This window comes from Halyomorpha halys, unplaced genomic scaffold (assembly GCF_000696795.3).
Source record: "Halyomorpha halys isolate HHAL.00 unplaced genomic scaffold, Hhal_1.1 Scaffold128.1, whole genome shotgun sequence".
NCBI lineage: Eukaryota > Metazoa > Arthropoda > Insecta > Hemiptera > Pentatomidae > Halyomorpha > Halyomorpha halys.
In genome coordinates, this window is record NW_027110898.1 from 999,312 (window position 1) to 1,026,136 (window position 26,825).

Consider the following 26,825-nt stretch of genomic DNA (forward strand, 5'->3'; position numbering starts at 1 on the left):
CATTTTCTACCTTTCGTCGCTTCACTTTTCTTTTTTTTCCCTCTTACATAAATATAAGATAAAAATACAATCTAAAATATAAATAGAAAAAAAATGTAAAAATAAAATATATGCACATAAAAATCAAACATATTCTTATAGATAAGTAACATTTGATTAAAATCTAAGAAGAAAAATACTAGGTCCCCTTAGATCAATTGCAAAGCTAATTTTAATTGCTCAAAACACATATTGGTTAAAAAAACAATGTGGACACACTTAGTTAGAACTTATATTAAAATTATATATAAATAATATTAAATACAGAAAAGAAAAAAAAAATTAAAAAGCTAACTGCCTAATTACATAAAAAACAAAACAAAAAGTTAGTTACAATACATATGTACTATTATAATATTGGATTAGATAGGTGAAGTAAAAGGTAGTTAAATAGGAGGGTTTTAAACGAGGGAAGGGTACATGAGTAGAAGTGGTACATGACGTATGTTAGTGGGAATGGAGTTCCAGTGATATGCAGTTCGGGTTGAAAATTGTTTAACAAACACATCATTTCGGTAAGGTGGAAGGTAGATGTCAGATAAACGGGACCTGGTAGTCAGATGGTGACTAAAGTTCCTGTTGATTTTTTAATTTTTACGTTCCTAATGAACATTGGACGATTCACGTTTGGATAAAACTAATGAAAAGAATTTTAAAAAATGCATGCAAACATTTTTTTCTTATAATTTATATTTCTTATTCTTAAAAAATACCTCACTCTGATATTCCTATTGAAACTAGAATCGACTAGACATTCTAAATTAAAGCTGTAAAAATCAAATGAATCATTTACTAATAATCCATTCGGACAAAGGTTTTCTAAAAAGAGGAACTTCAACATACGTTGTATGTTAGTTTTCAATTACCATTCTGACCTTATCACCCTGGCAACCATCTGAATTCAATTTACTGTTCGATTTTGTTAGCAATTATATTTTCCACATTTCGGTCTCATAAAATAAAAACTAGTTTAACTTACTTATTTTGTTTTAATTTTCTATATTTAATGAAAAATAAGTTTATATAAATTTTATAAATGAACAATGAACACTATTCAACTACTGATAAATGTTTTATGACGAACTTTATGCCTCGGTCTCTTTATTTCGTACCACTGAGTGCATTAATTTCCATCATGCAAACATCACTGGCGTCTTCAGAGAAGCTTAAGCCGAAAGCTTTATCGCATTGAAAGAACATTAAAATCGCTTTTAACACTTCGCCAGTTTTTAAAGAATCACCAACCAAAAACAAAAACCAAAATAACATAGTAAAAGCGTGAGTTCGAAACTGTTGGAAAGGTTTTTTGAGCCGCAAGATGTAATCTCGAAAGCCGATTACAAAAGTATTAAGCCTTCTTATTCGAAATTGAGTTCCTTCACAATACCCTCTACAGGCATTTATACATATACTCTCGTTTAAAATTTTGTTAATATTACTACTTACTAACTTTAAAACAAGAGTTGATTATATATTTATTTTAATTTTGTATTTTTATTTAACTTAATGGTTTAGGAAAATAAAAGCGTTTAATAAAAATTATAAAGTTAATTTATGATAAGTTAAATGCAACTTTATACTAAATATAACTTTGATTTCGAGCGTCCCATAGTGTGGTATTTTTTTGTTTTTGTGAAGCGGAGAAAGGAAGAATATTTAGCTCTTTTATCTAAGACGAATCATCTTTTGATTATGATATATTTTATCCGTCATGCGTTGAAAATGAGTGACAAATAAAATATATATGATTTTTAGTAAAACCCATAACTTAAAAGTTAACCTTTGAATGTTTTTATTTGTGTTTTAAAAACAATTCTTTGTTCTCTTAAAGTATTATTTTTACAATTTTTGTTTGCATATCCTGTACCTTTATTTCCTAAACATTTGTCCATTCTATAAAAAATATATTACCTCCAAATTATTATTTCTTAAATAATATTAATTAATAACAGTGGTCAACAAATTTTTTTTTATTTATCAAATGATAACTAAACTTTCTTCTGTTGTTTATAATGTTCTCTCTTGTAAAAACTAGAACGATGTATTGAAACGAAATTTGCCCTATTTTCAAAAATAATCAGTAAATTACCCCGAAACTACACTTCTAAGTACACTTCGTTTTTCAAGCCTATAAAATTTATTCTTGATGAGCATTTTTACGATAGTTGGACAATAGGTCACTACCAGGCAGAGTGTTAGGTATAGACATTTCTGTTATTTTATCAGAATGATATTAGGTCCTTTGTTGCGGAAAATCAACAGTATTAGTAGAAAAACAACCCTATATTTAGTTTCGTTCTGGACATATTACACTTTTTTAATTCCGAATATTTCTACAACTCTAATTCCACTATAGGTGTTAACCTATTACAATTCTCAAGAACAACAAAACCTCTTTGTATTGTGGTTTTTCTAAAATCAAGTGTTTTATTTATTTATTTTATTTTATACCAGATCGGTCTGGTGGGCCTTACGTGATTGATATCACCGTTATATATATTTTAACAGTTGATTATGGGGGTATAGTCTCGTACAAAGACACCCCTAACTATATACAATGTTGTTATTAAAAGAAAAAAACAATAAAATAAATAGATAAGAAAAATGCTTCTTAATAAAAGAGGAAAGTAAAATTAATAACAAAACAATGATATTGGTACACTTCAATAAAGCAAACAATTGCCCTCTATCAGTGAAAAGAAACAAGTTAATTTGAAAAAGGGACGAGAAAATAAAATAATAATAAGTGAAATAGAGGTAGTGTGACTATTAATTAATTTTATATTTATTAAAATTTATAACAGAATATCCTGCAGCACTCTGGGCTTTAGTCTTCGGATTGAGGTTGGGTTTTCCAGGTTGTAGGTCACTGCTCCTTTAACTGTAGGCAACTCGGAGTGGAACTTCATAAACCGTCTTTTTTATGTAATCCTCTATTGACTCTAAATGTAATTTGCGATTCTAAAATCAAGTTCATTTATTTATTCCTTGGATAAAATACGTAAGCTAAGCGATCTGTATATATGCTCTTATAAAACTAAATCAACTATAGTTCATGATGTCACTACAAGACAATTTCATATCTATTTATATCTAGTTTTCTTTAAACACAGTTTATTATTCTTGTTATCTTTACTATTCACTTATTATGTTTATTGAAACTGGATCTTGTTGATTATAAGTGGTTGAAGGGTTGCAGTATTTTGGTACATTTGACTGCTAATAATTCATTCTTTGTGGCTAAATGGTAGAAGAAAAAATGTAGTAAAAAGATAAATGGCTGAAAATCCTCGAATAAGAAGAAAACGTCAAATACCTGGGCCCGCACCTTAATAAAGATGAATATATCGATTTAGAGCGAATCATTGTTGCGAGCAGGATGTTTAAAATAGTTAAGAGAGGTTTTCTAAACAGGTGAGAGTTGGAAAAGAAAACAAAAGTGGCCGTTTTCAGATTGACATTTCTTCCCATTTTGACGTATTTTTTCAGAATCATGGACGCTGACGAAGAAACATCAATCAAGGATATAAGCTTCAGAAATGAGAATCCTCTGAAAGATTGAGGGAAGAATAAGAAGACAGAGTATGCAACACCACCATCAGGTCGAACTTCAATATTAAGCCGGCCAATGATGTGATGGAAGAGAATCGACTGAGATGGCTGGGACATCTTCTACGAATGGAACCAAGGAGGATAGCTTGCGAGGCCTACCAAACCAAAGTAGAGGAAAAGAGAGGAAGAGGGCGGCCTAGGATAAAATGGGAAGATCAGGTAAAAAACTACTTGCAGAGAAGAATGACAGAAAACTTCAATGGAATGACAGAAGGCGCCTTGCAGAAGACAGGCAGAGCTGGAGAGGGATGGATTATGATCATGATGTAGGAAACAAAACACAAAAATAAAAAAAAAATAATTAATTTACTTCCCATTTCCTTAAGAAATTTATTTCTTTCAGCTTTTTGGATGTAAATATTTCTACATTGTTTCTATTCAGCAAAAAATAAATGAATCAGTACAATCAACAAATTAAAGAATCGACTCAAGCCTATTTTCCTCATTTATTTGTAAACAATAAATCTAAGATTAGTGATAAACAAAGAAATGATTTGTTCTTTAGGTTAATCAGAGGCTAAATGTCACATTTATGAACTTCTAAAATAGACCTTAACAAAAGATTCCTTAAAATGCACCCCCTTTAGCTTCCCTTAACAATATTTTAGTTTTATTAACACTTATTTTATTCATTGCAATTCTGAGGGAGCTATTGCTTTCTTAGCAAAGGATAGCGTAAAGGAGTGCTTATAGATCATATAAAGTTGTTAAGAGTAGACAAAGCTATAAATTTGAAGGCAACCTTAATTAAGGTGTTCTTAAAATAATACGGTCGTATTCATCATACTCCTGTTATTGGAGGATAGCCTCGTATATAGCCGCGTTATAATTTGCAATTCTTAAGAAACTTCTAAATTACTGTTGTAGTCAGGTCACTTCTGACCCATGGTTGGTATTTCAAGGTTAACATTTACTACACTAAATTCGGATTCTAGTATTAAGTTAAATATGACATCAAATGAAATAGGCTTTAGTAATTTTTAATATCATTACATAATATAATTGGTAAAAAAATGTTACATTATTTATAACCTAATCATTTTGTTTATTATTCCAGACATTACAAGCTAGAAGCAGAAATCGCTTCCATGACGTGGCGAGTATATCCTAACGAAATCGTCCACGTAACACCTGGAAAATTTAGAGGATCCATGTACAGTTTAGTTAGAAGAGGATCTCAATTGGTAAATTTTAATATTAATAATTATATTAAGCATATTAATTTATTTAACCTAATTAACAATAACTGAAACTTTATATTTTATTCAATATCATTTTAGTATTTAATTTTGAACTGGTAATTGGAGTTATAAGTTTTTGAAATACCAGTTAAAGAAATCATTGAGAAAGCGAGCCCGTACTATCATAAAATAAAATTCAATAAAATTTGGTCAAGATAATGGTAACTTCCAACTCATGCTGTCTTGTCTTATTAAGAAAGTGTTAATGGTGTAGTTGAAATCGATATTTATAGAATGAGAAGCTTAAAAGAGTAATGTCTCTAGAAAAAAGTTTTAGAAGCAAGAAAAGATCAAGAAGGCCTTATGGATCCTGAAAAAAAAAATATATTTCTTCCACTACTTCTTATCATTTTATACTAGATAAAACATTTTTATGAAGATTTTCCATTATCTGTGATACTTGTTTTCTGATTTCTTGTCGAGGGGGTTTATTTATTTTTTGATCCTGAACTGAAATACTGTTAGTAAAAAAATAAATAAAATTACCAACTCGTATTTAATCGATATGTGAAAACATTTAATCATTTATATGGTAGGTTTAGTTCCCAAACCTCATTATACAATTTTATCAAAGATAAAGTTAATTTTCTTAAAACAATACATTGAATTCATTGGACTGAGGAAGATCTTTTACAGAGGAAGTATGGAGTGAAAACGGATGTAACTGGCACTAAACTGAGACCTTTGGACCAATCATAATTCATTAATTTAATTTAATATTTGTGGTCATAATATTTTTATAGTGTTTTAAATTATTAATGAAGCCGCCAATGGTCCACTTAAGTAGTTGAATTTTAGAATGAAAAATGAATATGTACTTTTTTTTTGTGAAAAATAAATCATTTAATGTTGTACATATATTATGTACATTATTAAATATCGATCAAACTGATTGATTTACCACTATAAAACCACTCACTATTCATTATAAAATTATTTATTTTTTTATACATAAAGTTTTTGAAACTTTTCAGCCCTTTCCAACGGCCATTTTCAAAGTTTATCTTGATCACTATAGTCACATTATTAGAATTATATATTTTTATATATTCTACTAAAAGTATTTGTTTATTTATTTTTTTATTTTTCTCAGCTGTTTAGTTACTGTCGTTACTGTTCAGGATAATGGAAAAAAATTAATTGAAAAAAAATACATATTAATGTTAAATTGTATAGACTAATTGTTTGATTTTTTTAAAAATATTTTGTGTAACTCTTTTTTATATATTATATTTTCAAGCTAAGCTAAAACAAATTTTAAATTACCTTATTTTTCATTTCCAGAAAAACGTTTTTTGGAATATCAATTCATTTCTCTTATTATACCAGTACATATAATTTAATTGCAGTAAACTCAGATTATTATAAGCGTATAAGCATATATTACACAGAAACACGCAATAATATTTTAGTTTTTGTTATAATTTTTGCAGACGGTGTTTTCTGAAGACGGAGTAAGCCTTTTTGGTGACGGAAGAGGTCAAGTTTTTGTCCCCACCGCTGTGTATAGGGTAAGCATTTTGTTGTCATATTTTTTTTTTTGTTTATTACAAATTTGCAATTTTTTAAATATGTATTTATTGATATTTTTAAACGATTAAATTTTTTCTTAATCATAGAATTAGTCACTGTTAAACTTTGTTTAATACAAATAGAAAAATAAAGATTGATACTGTACATGAGGCTCTTGAAGATGAGATCCGAAAATGGAGAGTTAAAAGAAAAAACTTTCAGGAAATGATTTTTTCAAAGTGTAGTACGAAAAATGTTAATATTATAAGGGACTGGTTGTAAGCATGAAAATATTATGGGATAAAATTTTATTCTAGATAAACTTGAAAAATAACAACAATTGTTATGTATTAGTTATCAATAGTTTTTATGTTTAACGAATGAATTATAAATTAAAGTATAAACAGGTATCTTTGTAAATCATATTAACTATATATATATATATTTATGAAGAGTGTTACAATATCACAGAATACATGATCACTCTCCTGATCTCAACAATTTTGGGAATCATGAAGTGATTTTCTTCCGATCATACACTACCAGTTTGTGGTTTATCTTTTCAAGTTATTACTAAATTACTTACTTCCTCCAGTTCTTGTCTACCTAAACTGAAATTTTCTATGGAATGGACTACTTTTGTTGAAATATTCTAAATTTTAATCAAATTATAAAGTGAATTCGTATTTGGCACTTTTTTAATTCGATGCGAGCTTGACTTGTAATTTACCAAAATCCGTAACCAATTTTCAAGGTTCTCTACGACCTGTTTGCTGCAGGTGTGACAGATTAAACAAATCTGAAGAACATAATCGTTTTAGAATTTAATTCTCTGTACCAATTCATCATCAGAACTGAGAGGTTTATTAATTGACGCTAAATCATTATGACTTATAATTTGATATGAAAAAAATGCTCTCTAATGATAGACCACAGGCCATTGATATGCCCTAAGGAAATTATAGTAAGTAGGGGAGTAAACTTGTATACAAGAACACTCCGTATGTACTCCGAGTTCAAAGACATGAGAAAATATTTGATGAACTTTATGAGAGCTATAAAGAAACTCGCTTTATGTGGGCCTCGAGTCTTTAATGTAGGGAACGTTAATTTTAAATTCTGAAATAGTACTGTTTTTCAGAATTTTGTATCATAAACAATTCTGTATACCTCATGAAAATTAGGTTAAAAAAATCCAACAGTGGAATGTACCACAGAATAGCTCTTCAATGCCATATAACTATTAAAACTCGGTATGTGAAATATTGTTTTATGTTAATAATAAATAATAATAATAATAATGAAGGCTTAATGAACCCGATGGTTCGATGCCGATACCACCAATCTTTTTCTGTATACATCTTTCCAGTAATGCCCCTCCAAACCAAAACCTGCTAAATCAGTGTTAACGCAAACCCTCCCTTCTATGTACAGTCTACCCCTCGTGGGTTTACCTGTTGATTCAGTGTTTATCAACATATTAGGGATCCGCTCGTTACTAAGCCCTACAACTTTACATGCCCATCTTATACACCGCAATGTTATTGTTTAATGTCAAAATCGACTTATTTAATAATTGAAAATAAAAGACACTTAGCCTCTCTGAGGCGCCTTTTAAACTGAGCATTATTATTTTTTAAAAACGTTCATTGCCACTGTTTTAAACTTGGTTTCCCACTTTACCTCCTGCCTTTTATAAGTCCATCTGAGTTTGTAGTGGTTAATGGATGTTTCATTTTTCACTGCTCTGTCTTATTAGTAGTGATTATTTAGTGAGTTTATTTTCTTTAAACCAATGTTAGCGTTCCATGTATTAATATTGTAAATTGAATAATTAACTTGAATTCTGCAGGGTTTAAATGTTTTATATACAACTTTACAAATTTTAAAACATTTCTTCATGATTCTCAGTTTTCACTTTCCGTAAATTCAGTCTCTACATATCAAAAATTCGATGCAAGAGTCATTTCTACATATAGTTACATCCTTTAAAACGTTACTTCTTAGTATTGTTTTTTTATATTATCTACGTCACATTTGAGTTCTCTAGAAGATTGTTACGGTGCCAATCAATGTGACGTTATTTAATGAGACAGTATATTCCGCCTTCAAGGTCCCATCGTCGCTAGATCACGTACTTAGCTTACACTAGACCTTGCGTTCGTGTCTCATCTCACAAAGCCTCATTAATATGTCTCATCTTCACTAATTAATCATCAATTAACTTTGATTAAATATTTCAATGAAAACAGATTGATGATTTTTTATATTAAGAAAATGTAAAACTTAATTAGTTCAGCGGTTTCATGGAAAAATGCTTAGTTTTACAAAGTGGTTGATATCCGATGTACTTAGACTAATTATAAAATTTTTTTAGAGGGGGTTTTGAAAGGAGATTTTACGTTCTTGCTTATGTCCACCCACTTAGGATGGGAAAGATATATAGTCCTGTAAGCTAACAACCTATTCTAGGCAGAGTGGGAAGGTCAAGATATATTCCAAGGGTCACTCACGTAATAAAAGTCAACCTTCCCAGGCTGAATTCGAATCGGTACCGCTTCTGACACGAGAATGCGAACGGTCAGTCATTGTGGCCTCAAAGTTAATTTTGGTAAATCACTTGCTCAAGATGGTCTACAAATCTTCACATACTAACATTTCATTGGTGTATATGTTCTCTGATGGATGAAATAAGATAAATTAGAAGAAGTATTTTACCCGAAACAGTACTATTACACGCAACTTTTCTTTGATTTATAGTTTCAGTCCGTGGACCATTATTCAATATTTTGAAAATCAAATTGTTGTTTAATTAAGTTACAAAACAAATATTGTTAAACATTTGATCACTTTTTTTCCAAATTTGAGTGCCAACTTTGACGTTCTCACACAGTTGAATTTAGATTTTTCTATTTGAATATAAATAAAAAATTTTTATTTATTTTATACACAGCTAGTCTTTTCTAGTTATAGTTTTAATTTTTAGCACATCACACATTCCCGTATATCAATTTAATTAAATATCTAAATAAAAACAAAATAGACTAATATTAAATCACATGGAGTTTTCAACTACTCTAGTCTTTAAAACATGTATTACCATGAAAATACACATGTGGGAAATACACATCCATTTTCTAGAAATGTCCATATATCGAAGAAAGCCCGTTCGCTGTTGCCTACAGTAGAAGAAAAGTTGAGGATTGGTGTAAAAACGGCCTAGCATAAATTTTAGTTAATTTAGTCCTCTTTGTTTCACTTAACGATCTTAAAATATAATATCCTGTATACACATATGTTTTAGAAATAGACCAGTTATTATTTTTTCTCAAACAGCTTATTCATCTTGAAATATAGGCATTTATCTAACCGATAGATGCCAATCTGCTGAAAATAAGGCGAATTTATAGAAAAAGAAATTTTAAGAAAATAAAGTAAGGGACTGTGTATAAAAAAGAAACGGTGAGGAATCGGTTGTACTTTTGTACTAACAGATATATATATTTTTTTTTTATTCCGTAATTTCTAGTCGCAATATAATAAAATCATTGTTTTATTTAGTAAAATAAGTGATATATAATATACTTAGCGACTAAAATACACGGTTCTTCATTTGGTTGGGAAGGGAGAGAAGTAAATAAATTTGGTTTTTGAACTCTTGCAAGGTTTTTAACGGCTTCTCGCCACTCACGTATACTTTTCAAGTATTTTGTGGTTTTATATTTAAGTACTTGAGCGTCATTGTTTTAAAACACATTATTAGAGTTTTAAAATGTTATTAACAAAAAATTCTTATTATTTTTTTTGTTTTGAAGCTTATAAATTTTTCCACCAGGAAACTTCAGGGGTCTCGAAAGAGAAAGGAATTCTTTTCTCTCACTGGCCTTAATATCTTAAAACAATAGGTCGGACGTTTTCCTATAGATTATACTTTCCCTTTTTTTCATCGCATGACGTAGCTTCTTGGAGCCCTTTTTCCTTTTTTTTTTTTTCAACAGACTCTTGTAGCAGTGAGCCTGGTAGCATCCATTTGCTTTGACAAAGGTTCGTGGAATATAAAGGCCGTGTGGGATCTGACATTTTTGCGGATCTGCGGCCGACGGAAACACATTTAAAGGGCTTTTCTGATCATCTCGAGTAAAAGGAATTCAGATGTTTGTACCAGATACCAGATACAAGATACCGTATGTACAATATATCGTGTATTCATATCAATGCTATATTTCATTTGAAAGAAAACATCCTACCTTCCATTCATAAGTAACCTGACTCATAATAGAAAATTGAAATTTTACGTCTCTTGTTAAAATAAACAAGAAAACAAAGAAGAGAATACGTAATTTTACAGTAATATTTTTGTTTTTATTATCCCACAAAAAAAAAAAAAAAAAATATTCTAAAACAGAAAGCAAAGACTTTTAACAATAACTAACTCCCATCTATAAGAGTCCATTAAATAAAATATAAAAAATAAGTTATTAAAAACACAGGACAAATAAAATAATTTTACAATTAAAATAAACAATATCCATATAGTTTCAACATTCTTTATTAATTATTTAAAATGTCAAACGTCTCCACCAGCCTGGACATCGTCAAGGACAATCTATTTAATTAATAATAGTTATTATTTATCTCAATATATAATTATAAATTAGCATATCTTAACTCTGATTTCCCAGCATTACGCTGAATATTAAATATTTGCAGGCTATTCTGCCAGGTTTGATAAAATATAGTCTGAATTAACCTATAAAACAACAAAACAATAGGAGAATCATAATAATTAATTAATTACTGATTAATTACATATATTTCTCACTTATTATTTTATATAAATTGATTTATTTGCAAATTATGTTACACTACTATTACTGACTAATCAGCAACAAAATTATTTGACCTAATTCAAAATCAGGTCTAATGACAATTCATTTCAAAACTATATTTTAGACTAATCTCTATTAAAAATCCTATTAAATTTAATTATAAATATTAATCTATAATTTGGAGATATCATTCACGAATTAATTTTACTTAAAATATCTTTAACGTTGAATCAAATTTCTCATGTTTGATTTAAAATTAATTTTACAAATTATGTTTTCTGATAACTAAAAACCCTATTAATGATAGATTAGTAATAAATGCTGTATCTTGATTATAGCCAACCTGGCTGAAACGATAGGCATTAGAAATAATTAATAAAGAATGTTAGGATTGTGTAGATATAATTTTTTTTAACTGAATAAAAAAACCGGTCTCGTACAAACTCTGTTTGCTGGCAATTCTGCCCTCGTCAATAAATTTAGTCAAATCAACCTATTTACTTATTTTTCCGTTAAATTTTAAAACTTTTAATTGCTGATAAACTTAACATTATCACTCACTTATCATGAAGGATAAAAAATATTGTGTGATAATATGGTTAAGTTAATCTGTAATTCAAAAATTAAAAATTTAATGGCAAAATAATAATATAGGTTGATTAACTAAATGTATTGACCTAGGGAGACTAGCCTACTAAAAGGTTTTAATTATTGAATGTGAAATGTAAATTTTTATTTAAGATTATCCTTTGGGAAGGCCTGTTTGATCAAATGTTGGGCATTTTATCAACAAAGAGTGTTTGAGAATTAACTTTAATACAAATTATTTTATTTAAACCAATTTCCTTATAAGTTTTTACTGATGCATTGATGTGAACGACCGATGAGTAATTGGAAAGTTTCTATGTAGTTTTTGAATCTGGCAAACACTGATGCAGGTAAATCTGCTTGAGTTTTTATAGTAGTGAAACTATGTCTATATTGGTAGAGTTCACCTACGTTTAGTTTCTTTCCCGATCCCACTCATTATCATTTATACTTGTTCCAAGTATATTTATATTGTTACAATGAATAGGCTTTTGAAACACTCTCTCTGAGTGGATCCATTATTCTCTCGAAACCCTACTGTTTGTCGATCCGGATCCTGTCTTCCTTTAGCTTTGTTGGTTCCTTTCACTGCGCTTGGATTGTCTTCTCACGAGGTCAGCTTAATTAACTCTCTACGAGAACAAAGGATTTGGTTTTAGATTTGTTTGAGCGATATTTTTGTCCAAATTCATTGCAGGTAGCCATACCAATAGATATTTTAGAAATCAAATACACATAATTGTCATTTTTTTTTTATTCCTTTTTTAAACAATACCAAAAGAAAAGAAACATATAACTTTATCGACTATCCTAGATTGTTTGTGTTCTAAGTTATAAATCTATCATATATCATAAATCTATCAGCCCTGAAGAAGCCCTGCAACGTGGGGCGAAACGTTGGCTCATTAAAATAGTATATTTCTACTATTTGAGTTTTTCTTGACCGCACCAGGACCACATTCCTTTCATCTTTACACACGGTCAATCAATAAGCATTTTAGTTTTGACTGCCGTCAAAATAGCCCTGAAGAAGCCCTGCAACGTGGGGCGAAACGTTGGCTCATTAAAATAGTATATTTCTACTATTTGAGTTTTTCTTGACGGCACCCGGACCATATTCCTTTCATTATAAATCTATCTATTGCTTTCTGCACTTCTCGACGCCACTGTTAAAACCAAAGCGTTACCAGATCACCTTTTTAATTCAGATTATTTTTAAATTCAGTGCCTTACAGTAGCGAGACTTATGCACTTTTTTAAATTATCATACCATGCAATGCGGGAAATTTCGGTGAAGCATTTGTTTACTACAGCTACATACTGTTTTGAATTGAGATGCCGGGATAATTACTGAAGGCAATTATTCAAAATTATTTGAGTCCTATAAACTATTATTATTGAATAACCATTCCAAAGGAATAACATGTTTACCGATTATACAACATTATATAATATTTTTACCATTACCATTACATAATATATTAGCGAGTGATATTGAGTAGTATGATCTTCAAAACTACTCTAAAGAACAAAGTTTTTATTTACATTTATTGGATCTATGATGAAAATAATATAATAAAATGATTACAATGAAATGATCCAGATAGATAGTTTGTCATAAAATATTGTTACATTATAAATGAATACGTAATTGAGTAACGATTCAGATATGTATCGCTGGGTGGGTGTTGCATATCGTGGTGTGTAGTGACGTCTCAGCTGTGAAGTTCCAGATTCGATTAGCCATACCCAGTCCAAGTTCCTCCACCTCCTCCTTTCAGTCCAAACCTTCCCCACTAGGTTGTTAGGGGGTGTCACCCTTATTTCTCATTGGCTCTCATTAACTACTTCCACGAAGGATAAGTCACAAAGAGAGACGAGTGGTTGGAATAAACTAAATTTACTTGCCTACCGATACCTTTTTCTCTAATGGATTTGTCCTTCTCGATCCCTAACCCATCTTGGACCCTTTACCAGGTCTGTGATAAGGTGCGTTTACATGTGTCAATCATATTTCTGTTACAAGGGTCAGGTACTTAAGAGCACCTAGATGTTCAGACAAAGACACATATGATGATAGATACAATACATAGCACAACCGTCTCTACTTTCATGCGTACTGAGAAAACTCGTGAAGGGGTTAACTTCACGTGCTTCAACGAGCCCGACTCGCTATGTAAATTCTAACCTGAATATAACGAGTCTGGCTGGGGAAAAAAATTCAGAACAAATAAAATGGTCACGAATCTGACTTCTTAAAGTACTGGTAGGTGTTAATTTTTAAAACTGTAATATTTTCTTATTAGATATTTATTGAATTTGATAATTGACTGTAATTGAAAGAATATTTTTGATAAAAACATTTAATCATCTTTATTAATAGATTTAAAATAATAGATATAAATGTATTTGATTTTAATGACAGCACCTAGTTTCTCAAATTGTCTATTAAAAGACATAAATTTTCTAGGACATTTTATATGTAAACTTCTTTTATTTATTTTCTAGTATATAGTCTTCCATCTCCTCGTTTTCTCAATTTATTTTTTAGCCTATTTTCTTTACGTTATCTTTGATCGGGGTTCACCTCTGATCCACTTCTTACCTTTCCACGGGCCGATCCAGTTTCTGTGATTGGTCCGAAGCACTATATCACCTTCAGGTTGCGAATGGGCCCATGAACATCTTGTGTTCTCCGTCTTCATCCATCTTATGGACATCACTATTCCAGTTGCCTTTTTTTTTTTTTTTTAGATCTTCCCTTAGGGATGCGAATTTTATCTTTTGTTTCTGTTTTGAAGTCAAGGTGAATAGTTAAATTCTTATAAATAATTTGTTTCCCTTTTTATATTATTTCATTGGTGAAAAGTATAGCTAAACGCATTAAAGATAGTCCAATTTATGACATTATTTATTATTGTTTTCTCTTCTAATAACAATAATCTTCTTTATTTATTAATTTTTATTTTCTGTAAATAGCCATAACTGTAATTTAAAAAAATCACTTTATACGCTTTTTCCTGTCTTAATTGTGATAATTTTCACTTAAATTATTTTTTCAATTAAAAAAAAAACATCGCTGTTAAGAACAATGGATGACAACAAGTGATAATGACTGGATTGACAAACACGACTCACCCGCTGACAGCTGATCACTGGTTTACCTTAGACCAATATTTGAACAGTGCAACGCACCAATTACTGTTAAACAGGCAGACATTTAGTTGATAGGTACTAATCTTCTATACCATTTAACAAAATTACAATGGGTCTACTTTGGTATATTTTACATAAAAACAAATTGATTAAAAAAATATCGGCTTCAATTACATAAAACCAGCCTAGATATTAATTATTAGGAATATTTATAGATTTTTTAATCATAGATTTGTTATAATAAATTTCATGTCATTCTGATTTTTATTTTGAATGCTAATTTAACGAGATTTTTAATACATCCTATTTATAATTTATTAAACATTTATAATTTTTTTTATTTCAGAAACATTTAGATTATTACAGAGTATGAAGAAATTTTAAACTCAGTCATTTTATGGTAATGGTGTTCTCTGAATTTTCTGTATCGTTTATGTTTTTGCCCTTAAATATTTCCCTGTTTGTCTCTTTCTTCATATACTGTAAAATAACAAAACAAAAAAAATCTTTAAAACTACACTAAAACGGTTTTATTGATCTAAAAAATATCAACATAATATGTAATAAAGAATATATTATGCTGGCAAAGATAATATGTTTTGAATACTTTTTTCATAAAGATATATTTAAATCGTTACACTATTTTTAATTAATTAATCATTCTTAGGATTATTTTTTAAAATTCTTTTGAAATGTTGCAAAACCGCTATAATCACTCTATGATATATAGATGTTCCGCCGTTTTGCTACTGGTACCAAAAGTGTTGTAGTGGGGGAATCACTAAGGTTGAACTTGATTTTGTTTTTGTTTGTTTGGTTTAGTTTAATGGCGCCAGACATCACTGGTCATCAATGGCTTTGATTTCAAATTTAATTTTACTTAGGTTTGTTTGGTAATTTTTAATTGTTTTTCGTTCGTTCAATGTTATATTTTTTACCGTAAATCTTTTTGATTTTAAAAACTAAAACACCAATTTTATTGTTTTATCATTTTCTCTAAAAGTTTTTTTAAATATCCGTGTTTTATCCTAAGCTATTGAGGTACGACGTTCCTGGAAGACTTGACTGATTGTCAAATTATTGCTACAATGTTTACATTTCAAAGGTGTTTGCTTAGAGATAAGACAGGAGTGAGTGAGCCACGTGTGACATATTCTAAGCCTAGTCAGTATGATCTCCTCTTCACGACATTTATGGGAGGAGTACCACAGGGTTTGACGTCCTTTTTAATACCTTTTATTTTACTCTTTGATTTTTTTGTAATGATTCATTTTTAAATAATTTTGGAAAATCATAGTTAGAGCATATTTAGAAATAAATTTAATATTCTATTAAATTACCCTGTTAGAAAGTGGAAGAAGTTTCTTCAATTAAAAAATAAGAAGAAATCAGTAGAGGGAAAATAAAAATGATTTTCTTGTTTACTCTGACTTAACATTTCAAGACCTTGTTAGTAGAGTTGCTTCTCATTTTATGTTGGGTGAGAATTTTCCGTTTACTCAAAGGTCTGACTTAAGGTTCTATTTTTAGCTGATATTTTCTACCTTTGTGTTTCCTTCGTTTAGTACCATTAGCATTCGTTTACTTTGTTAAATATTCCTTATTTCCTTAATTATCTCTACTGGATATTGTATTTTCGTTTTTTGTTACTCCAACAGTTTAATCTACGCTTCATTCGAGCCAAAAACCACAAATACTGTGGTTCAATGGTTGAACCATTAATTAGTGAATTCGAAAATAGCTCAAGATAAATTTTTCTATAAAAAAGATAATGTGTATTAAATGTTGTTTATAAACTGAGCTCTTACCATTTCATGGAGAGCTGGAATAATATCAAATAAAATTTTATTGGGTTTGATATATTTTCTGAGAAGAAATTGAATTTGTACTGGCTCTTTTTAAATTCGCAACCGTCCAGATACGATCGTTTTTGGTTGTGTATGTATTAGTCTAAAAGGTTACATCCCTTCCCTATAATTAAATGAATGAGACTTCCATTTATAAATATATAAACGAATTTTTTTTCTTGTATCCATTAATTTAATTACTTTATTTCTCTCTTTGGTAGGTAAAATGTAATTTATAAAATTCAGACTAGTTTTATATTCCATGAAGGTTTTTGTTAAAAAAAAAATAGTCATTGAAAATATTTCCCGCGTTTTATGATATTAAATGTAAAGTTCTTACTTAACTTAATGACAAAATTGACGGATATTTAAATCTCCCTTCGCAACAGTTCAGCTCCCACCTGAATTCACAACCTTAAAAGAAGTCCAAGAACTAATTAAAAGGCTTAAAATAAAATAAATCCCTCTTTATAATTTGATCCCAGTCAGAGCTATTAAAATGTTACCAAGAAAAGCTTTCGTTTTTATCTCGTCAATTTTAAACAGTTGCCTGCGCACTGGATATTTCTCGATACGTGGAAGAAAACCGAGCTCATAGTAATACATAAACTGGAAAAAATGCTAAACAAATCAGCAGCAAAGAAAAATACTGGAATCAGTTATAAAAAAAAAACATCTTCATTCTTTTTTCAGTGCATCGAAATTATTCTGAATTTTCCATTTGCTTTTCAGTACAATTATTCCACTTCAAACTAATTGGCAAGAATATCGGAATTTATAATAAACTAATTCGAAAATGAAACACACTACTCACGACATCGTCCAGTCCTCACATACTTCCATAGCTATGTTTGCTGACGATACAGGAGTGTTCTCTCAGCACAATGACATAATAATAGCTAGAACTACTTTGTAAAGTCACCTTAATGATCTAGAACAATACTTCACTAAATGAATGATTAGTATAAACATTAAAAAATGTACTTTAAAAGTTTTGCTCTCAAGTGCCCATCAGACCTAGCGGAACTAATCCTCTAAGGTAAAAAAGTGCAATGGAACCCTACCAGTGAATCAGTGTTATATCTAGAAATTCACCTCGATGGCCGCCTTACCAGGAATTATCTTATCAACATTTAACTAACTCAAACCTACACAAGGTTAGCAATGCTATATCATATCGTAAATAGAAATTCCAAATTAAAACCAGAAACTACTATTTTTATTTTTTTAACAATACTCAAGCCACTAGTGATATTAAGCTGTGGAGTCTGGGGAGTCCTTTACGAAAAGGAAAAAATTATAATCATTTCAAAATAAAGTCTTAAGAATCACAGAGGGGCATGGTTTGTAAGAAGTAGCCATTGCATAGAAAATAAAAAATGGAATCAAGAGAAGGCTACATAAAAAAAAAACGATGTGTGACTTAAGACTTGAGAAATCCAACCTCATCCTAAAGACAGAAGCCTAGGTAGCTGTAGGACATCCTGTCATAAATTTTATATTTATTAATTCTATTATTGGAATTACTTCCAATTTATGTTTTTTTTCTTCGTCTTTTTCTCTAATTAACTTTATTCACGTTTTTCCCCATTAGAAGGCAATTTGTTTATTTAATTAAATCTACCAATATTGTTGTTTTTGTTATAACTTTCCTTTTTCTCTTTTCTTAATTATTTATTTTATCTTTTTTTTATTTTATTATTTATAACTTTTTATATAGTCAGGATGTCTTTTGCACGAGACTATAGTCTCCCTCATAATCAATTGTATCAAAAACTGTAATATTAACCATGTAAGGCACAGCAGGCCGATCTGGTAGAGAAATGTTCCCCGTAAATTTTTAATTATAATTCTGTAAATTTGATTTATATTTTGCCGTCATATTTCCATAAATTCACGGGAAAGCAGTTCAAGCAGTTATTTCCCATCAAATGAAAATAATAATTTTAATTAATAGATTAAAAAAAAGTGAAAATAAATAGCGCTACAATCCATGAAGGGTCAGGGATTGAATGCTTTGTAAGGATGTACTATTACTTGAACAACTGTTTTGCAAGGAGCTGATTTGTTTATGATCAAGAATTTTCCCCTGTTAAAGCTTTATGAGGCTGGATGGATCCCGTAGGGCTCACTGCTAAACTAGTAAAATAAATAATTATCTGTCATAGCTGGATTCGAATTCAAGTCCTTGGAGTTAGTAGTACATTACCTTACTCGCTGAGCCATATCACTCCTCCTTTTTTAAATTATTATAATAGGAGGTAATTCCCCTTACATTTGGCCTCGAACAGGGATGAACACTGCCTGTGTTTTAATTTTGTCATTAAATAAAATTCAAGTTATCATTCAGCAATCAAAAGGCTTATTTAGACACGTTTTAGTCATACTTAGAAAGGGTAATAAAAATACTATTTGAATGATTATTGTAAAAATGAGAGAGTATAGGGAAAGAGTGGGAGTGAAGTTGTGGAATACCTCAATACGGACCCCTTGGTTGCGGTATGCTTTTTAAATAATTTGTGTCCACTGGTCATGCAACTTGTATACGTAGATATAAATAAAACTAAAAACATGACTTGTAATTCGTGGAATCTGGATTAGTCCTACTTTGTGAAGTTAGAATTCAATTAGTTACATTTAATTGGAAAATATTAATATTATAATATAAGTATTACTAAACATTTGGAACCTTGATAAATTCATGATCTGCTATCTTATGATACATTTTGTTAAATATATACCTCTGTTGATTCGATCCCTCTAATTATCCATAGTCAAGATAACGATTTAAGGTTTAGGTGCTTTGTATTATTCAAGTTGCATGACCAGTGGACACAAATATACGTTGTATATTGTATACGTAGATATAAATAAAACTAAAAACATGACTTGTAATTCGTGGAATCTGGGCTAGTCATACTTTGTGAAGTTGGAATTCAATTAGTTACACTTAATTGGAAAATATTAATATTATGATGTAAATATTACTAAACATTTGGAACATTGATAAATTCATGATTTGCTATCTTATGACACATTTTGTTTAATATAAACCTCTGTTGATTCGATCCCTCTAATTATCCATAGTCAAAATAGCGATTTAAGGTTTAGGTGCTGACAAATGTTAAGTAGCGCGAGATATGTACGCATGGTGTGGGCGAGAAAATGTGACTCACTTATAACTGAGACACTGTAATTTTAGCATATCTGTTCCCATCCAGTGTAGGAAAACTTTCTTTATAGCGTCATAAAATAAACATCATACGTATTATCTTTTAAACTTCTTACTTTCCATAACATATTTATGAAGTATAGTGTGGGAGGTTATATTACGATCGTGAAAAATTTCTAAAAAGAGTTTCAATGGGTGTATTGTGAATTGTAAGTGGTCAATGTGTGTGTTTGTAGTTATGTTGTCAGTCTATTTTAAAAATTAATAGTTTTACTACGTTTATTATTATTATGTTATTTTCAGAAATTTATTTTATAAAACTAAATAAATACTTTTCCTCTTGTCTCCTTAAGCTAATTATCAAATCCTTTCATTATTTGGATTCATCTGTTTTCACTACTTATAAGAATGTATTACACGATTAATTATTTCAAATAAACATAATTAGAAGGACTTTAAGCGCAGATTTTCTAAAAAAAATCCTTATATCATATATAGGAAAGAGAAAGTAAAACTGCAGATGAATTTATTTAATTATTATTTTGATAATTCATTCCTAAATCATTTTTTAAATTAAGATAGAACTTGCCTAATTAACTTGTTTTTTAACCTGAGACTGAACTCTGTTCGGCTCTTGCATCAAAAGCTTCACTTAGTTGTAAGGTGATCCTACAATCATCGATGGAAGTACAGGAACTTAAGACTTACTTGATGACTGTAATAAAACCCTAACTCTCCAATAATTGGGATTAGGAACTTTTTAAGTATCTACGTTTAAAGTTTCACAGATTATTTTATTGTTATAATCATTGCTTTTTATCTTACGGAGGTTTAATGACTTCAAATTAGGTTATTTTAAATCTTGTAAACTTAAACTTCAAGAATATTAATTTTTTTTTATTATTAAAAATAAAATATTATATTTTGATAAGCTATTTTCAACTATTAATTTTTCCGTAGAAATAAATAGTTATATTTATCATCGATGAAAATATTGTTAATTTACAAAATTAAATTTAAATACATTATTATATTACTATCATATGTAAAATGAGTTTTATAGACAAAATGTCTACCCAGTAGGTGAATATGTATTACCCACCATTTCTGTTAGATAATTGAGGAAAAACGAATTTAAACATAAACTTAATGTTTGAATAGTTTATTTATGGAATTTGGTGTAGTTAATATTAAAGCATTTATATGCTTGTAATCACAAATTTCCACCAAAGCGTCAAATGAACTGTTTTTAAAGTATTGCTTCAAGTTATCAAAAGGCAAAATATTATTTGATAAAATTGATAGGGACCAACTGGCTCCTACTCGTCCGACTCCTGTAAGTTTCATCAAAATTAAATTATTGAAATTAGTCAAATTTGGCAGATTTTGAGCCATTTTCGAACACAATCCCACAATGAAGTCTTGAAAAGAAATTTACAATCTTATCTAAGCTAAAAATTAAAGTAAATGTGATTATTAAAGTCATAATAATATACAAATTTGTGGAGAAACTTCCCAGTGATGGAATTGGTTGTAAATACTCTGTTAAATGTTTTATTTTTCTTTCGTTATCTTACCATCAGATTCTGAGAAATCAGTAGGATTATAAATACTAAATGTACTTATTACCTTAACTTGGTATAAATAAAATTATTATTATTATACTACAATTAATTAATTTTATTATTGTTTGTCGATTTTTTTAAATTTAAAATTGTTATTTAAATTTCTTTTATATATTTTCACATATCTCTACCACTATTTTATCCATAATTCTCTCAAAGACACATTGGGTTGAAGCCGAAATATGAAAAGGAAAAGAAAAAAAGAGAGAAAGGGTGAAGGATAGAAAAGGAGGGAAAAAATCATGAAAAAGAAAAAGGGGAAAAAAGAAGAAAAAAAAGTCATCTTTTAATGTTTTATATTGCTAATGTTTATAATTATTGTTATATTATTATATACTTCTCTAGGTTTATTTATTGTAAGATTAAAACTAGTGTATGATTGGACTAAAATAAGTATGCTGTGTGATAACCAATCCAATGAAGTTGGGCGGCACAACTTTGTATTTTAATAAAGTTTTTCCATTATAGATGATTTATTTTTTTGTTCCAGGGAAACAAAGTTGCCATCAAGACTATTAATAAAAATAGGATTGATCTACATCGAGGATTTCTTCTTGAACTTAAGAGAGTAAGTAAATATAAAGTATAAATATAAAAAAAAAATAAAAAGTATGTCTTAACTTGTTTATCGATACATTAACAAATATAACTTAATCACTAAACATTGACAGCAATGGTGTATTGTTATTTTATAAGAGGATCTTTATTTTATAAAGAAATATTAAACATGAGATAAATTATGACTCCATCACGGTATATATATATGACATATGTCAGCAGGTTGTGTAGAAGAGAAAACCATCCAGATTCAGATATATTGCCTGGATTTATAGGCAATACAAATCTACGATTTCTCTTCTTTTTTTTAAGCTTTTTCTTATTTTTTTCTTTTATTCTTTTATCTTATATCATATAATAGTGTTGTCTCAGTGTAACTATTTTTAATTAAGCTTAATAATATTCCAGTAATAATTCTACGAAGCTGAAAATAAAAATTGTAATTTTCGATTAAAACTAATCAGACCCTATTGGTGTGTTAATAGGCAAAACATAATATGATGTTACTGCTGCATAGATTGTTTTATAATAATTCAAAGGTCGCGTTCAAATCAAATTCACATGCTTTACTGCTCTCCACCAGTGTTTGATAGAACATTGTATAAAAAAAAAAATGTCTCGGGAAATGCAAAACAATGTTTCTATCGGAATTAGTCAAAATTAGTGGTAGTGATACCAACTATACATATTTTCAATTGTCTCAAAATAAAACTTACTCTTGACACACTGATTTCATCTCCCTTAAAAATCATTATTAGGATTATTCTGTTATATGCAATTATTATAAAAGATTATATTAAAAGCTTTGATTATTTTTTGAAAGTTAAATTTAAAAAAATACAGAAAATAAAATTAGTAAAAAAATAAATAACAAAATTTTAAGATTTAACTCTAAGAAAACCTTATATAAAAGTTTAACAAAAAAAAAATTAATTTGTTCTCATTTACCAGTGAGAGTGAATATATTTTCAGATTACTTGTAACCTCAATTTCTCATAATTTTTGGTACCATTGCATAAAATGGTTTTCCGTTATTCTGTTGATAGCCTCAAATTAAATATTTTTAGGGTCTGAAGACATTAAAAAGCCAATAAACAGTCATAAAAACATTATCTTTTATCTCAAATTCAGATTGACCTGGTAGAGAGCGATTGGCATTTTTGGTGTATTTCAAAATCGTTTTGATCGCTTGAGTTCTCTAGGAAGTTTGTGATAATTTCATGATTTTTTAGCTTAAAAAAAATATTATTGAAAAAATTTGTTTGGACGATCAAACTAATGTGAACTTGTTATTTACTTAGAAAACTTTAAGCTTAATTTGTTACGAAGCTCCATTTTTTTTTTAATTTCTCGTTGCCTATGACTATTAAAATCTCATAATTTAATAAAATTCATCGTATTTTTTTCCTATTCAACGTAAAAAAAGTGTATATATTATATAATAGATGAGTAATAATAATAGTAAGAAATTGTACAAAATATACCTATTTTTAAAACTTTTAAATATATTTTTAAATTGTAATTTAAAACGGTAATGGGGCCGTTATCTAATATTTCACTGAACCCGCCCCTCGTCAGTGATAAGTCCGTATAGCACCAAAGTTAAACATTTTAGAAGGAGATCTTTCTATTCTAATTATAAAAAAAAATGAAATAAACCAGATAAAGGAAATACTTAATTATAATATCAGTACGCATTTTTATATTTGTAATGATTTGTGTTACTTTTTGATATGGATTATCCTTGTGATATCTTGTATAAATCTATAATATCAAGATATCTTGTGATTATACGTGAATTTTAGTAACATATCATTGTTTTCTTTAAAAAATCTGTGTCATTTACGATCCTTTTTAACGAAACATAAGAAAGCCATAACAAAAACGATGTATAACTAACAAGAACATAACCCGTTACTGTAAATAATTTCCTTCCCTCTTATTCAAACGAATGCTTTAATCAATCTTTTAATGTTCGTTTTTTCGTCTATTTTTCAAAGAATACTTAATTTTGTAACAGGTGCTTTAGGGAAACATGATAGTGAAACTTTTGATGGCTTTAAATCTCTTTTATGTTAAGAGATTTCCTTTAAAGCTTCTAACTTTATTTTCTTAGCAAAAAGAGCTCGAAGTAATTTAAACTTTTTTAATTTAAAATGATTTTAAACATCACAGGATTAATTAAATTAAAAAAAATCCTATAAAAAAGATTTTTTAAACATGGTTGTGCAGAAGACGGTGTAGTCAGCAATTGTTTTGGGTTGTTGAGAGCTATCATAAATGCATTTGAAAATCGACCGTGTGGAAAGTAGTAAGTGTGTTTTTTCCTGGACATTGCTATATTGATCAAACAAATAATTTGGTTTTGGTTTAATCACAAATATATTCATTTTCGTAGTTTTTTTCTTCTTTTTCTTTTTCCGTAACCATTATATTTATTCTCTTTGGTAATGTTGCAGATGAAAGATCTCCACCACGACCACTTGGTGAGGTTCTACGGGGCCTGTATAGACCCTCCCAACTGCTGTCTGCTGACAGAGTATTGTCCAAAAGGTTCTCTCCAGGACATTCTGGAGAACGAGCAAATAAAACTAGATTGGATGTTCAGATACAGCCTCATGCATGACATTGTCAAGGTATTTAAAAACATCGTTAAAACTAATTTTATGAATTAATAACTACAAAAACAGAAGTAATGAATTCAACAATTACAAATTATTAATAACGTAAATAAAAAAAAAAGGGTAACTCATGATGCTTTTATAATCTTACACTATTTATTTATAATCTTTAAATTTCTTTCTTGAGACTGGTAAATTTTTTTAATAAATAATTAAAAAACACTATCCAAATTATAGTCTCAAAACATTTATTTCATTTACACGTCCAACGTATTAATAATAATAAAAGTGTATAAAGAGTGGTAAAAGATAAAGAATTTGACTGTGATTTTAATGTATTTTTGACATATTAGATATAAAGTTTTGACCTGGGCAGAATAGCCTGTATGGAGTTTTTTTAAAATAGTTAAATAATATGTCTCATAGTAAATTAAGATTGTCCCTGAAGATGGCCGGATTGGCCGAAACGTTGGACGTGTAAATGAAATAAATGTTTTGAGACTATAATTTGGATAGTGTTTTTTAATTATTTAGTAAAAAAATCTTACACTATTTTTATACTTTGTTATTGTTTAATTTTCATGTGGATTATGATTGAATAAGAATAATACGATTTTCGAAATGACGGAAAAGCAGAAAAATACAAGAGCAATACAAAACTATATCCTTTGATGTATCGAAAAATAAACTAACCCAACTTGTCATGTTATTTATTTTTACCTTTTATGGTTTTAATTACTGACTCATTTTTCCTGGAAAATACTTTATGAAATCCCTCATTGTCTCTCGTGTTTTTAATTCGTATCCTTATGTTCTAGCTATCTACTAGAAGAATAAAAAAATAAAAGTTGAAAGTGATGGCAATGACCCAATTCTTATTTGTGATGTTTGTCCTGGATTAGAGGAGGTTATACATGTTGCATTTTTTTTATTAATAGGATTTTAAAATAATATATTGTAAGCAATGTATTTTTATTACATTTTAAATCGATTTTATCAGAAAAAACTTTTTACTGTTTATATCTATATTTTTCTTGATACTTGAGCAATTGAACTAAAACCTTGGTACTAGTTAGAACACTTTTATGATATTTAGTATCATTTTTTCCAATTTAGAAGGTAGATTAAAAAAAATAATCTCTATAATTCTCCTAAGAACATAGGAGGAAGTTTAAAAGATTGGAGTTGTTCCCGTATTGCACCAAATATTCAAAATAACAAATAAAATTAAAGGAAGAAAGAAATATAAACAGAAGTAAATCTTGCTTAAACCTCTTTCATTATAATTTATGAATATAATATAGATAGTTGAGCGAATAAAAATATTTTGCAATTAAAAAAATTAATTCATTTTTTAATCTCTAAGATTAAATCTCAGGTTGTTGATTAGTACATCTAGGCTACTTCGACCTATTTCTAGACGAAGGGCTACATCCTTCTTTGACCATCAAATAAAGTGGCGGTGCTTCTATCTAGCAGCAATCGTTGGAACTAAAGGCCAGAGTAACTCCCTGTTGGCATTATGAGATTACTCTAGATCTCTTAGTTATTTTGTTTCTAATGCTGTAAAATTGTCATTTTAATGAGTATGAACTCATAAATATGCGTTATTGTATATAAATAAAATACACTTTTAAACTAATTTGAACTTGTTGGAGTTAAGAAGTATAACAGTATTGTGCTTCATTATTCAAGCCACCTCATTCATCAAGCAAAAATACTTTAGGGATATAAAGTTGTCTAGAAACCAAACTCCTAAGAAGACGATTATACTTTAATTGCTAGTTTTAATTATTAATAAATAATTACACGTAGGAGAACAGTTAATCCTACGTTATAATGAAATAATTATTTTGTTTTAATTATAGACCATAATTTGACCTGAGAATTGAGGTCTTTTTCAGGTCTAGACTCGAAGTAGATCTGAAGATGGCCGTAATGCCGTCTTTATCTGATGTAGGTTAAAATAAAAAAAATAATATTTTTTTTTTGTATGCATTTACTGATTGTACATCCTATTTAAGT

General features: G+C 28.9%; 1 protein-coding gene across 6 annotated transcripts in view; it reads left to right on the forward strand.

The window, feature by feature from the left end:
- Positions 1 to 26,825, forward strand: part of LOC106678192 (atrial natriuretic peptide receptor 1) — a 1,188,520-nt gene that overhangs the window by 857,917 nt on the left and 303,778 nt on the right. For all 6 annotated transcript variants that reach the window (XM_067048967.1, XM_067048969.1, XM_067048970.1 and 3 more), the window contains 4 exons: positions 4,709 to 4,835; positions 6,326 to 6,403; positions 22,112 to 22,189; positions 24,639 to 24,815. In XM_067048967.1, coding sequence (XP_066905068.1) covers positions 4,709 to 4,835; positions 6,326 to 6,403; positions 22,112 to 22,189; positions 24,639 to 24,815 — 460 coding nt within the window. The remainder of the gene's footprint in view (positions 1 to 4,708; positions 4,836 to 6,325; positions 6,404 to 22,111; positions 22,190 to 24,638; positions 24,816 to 26,825) is intronic.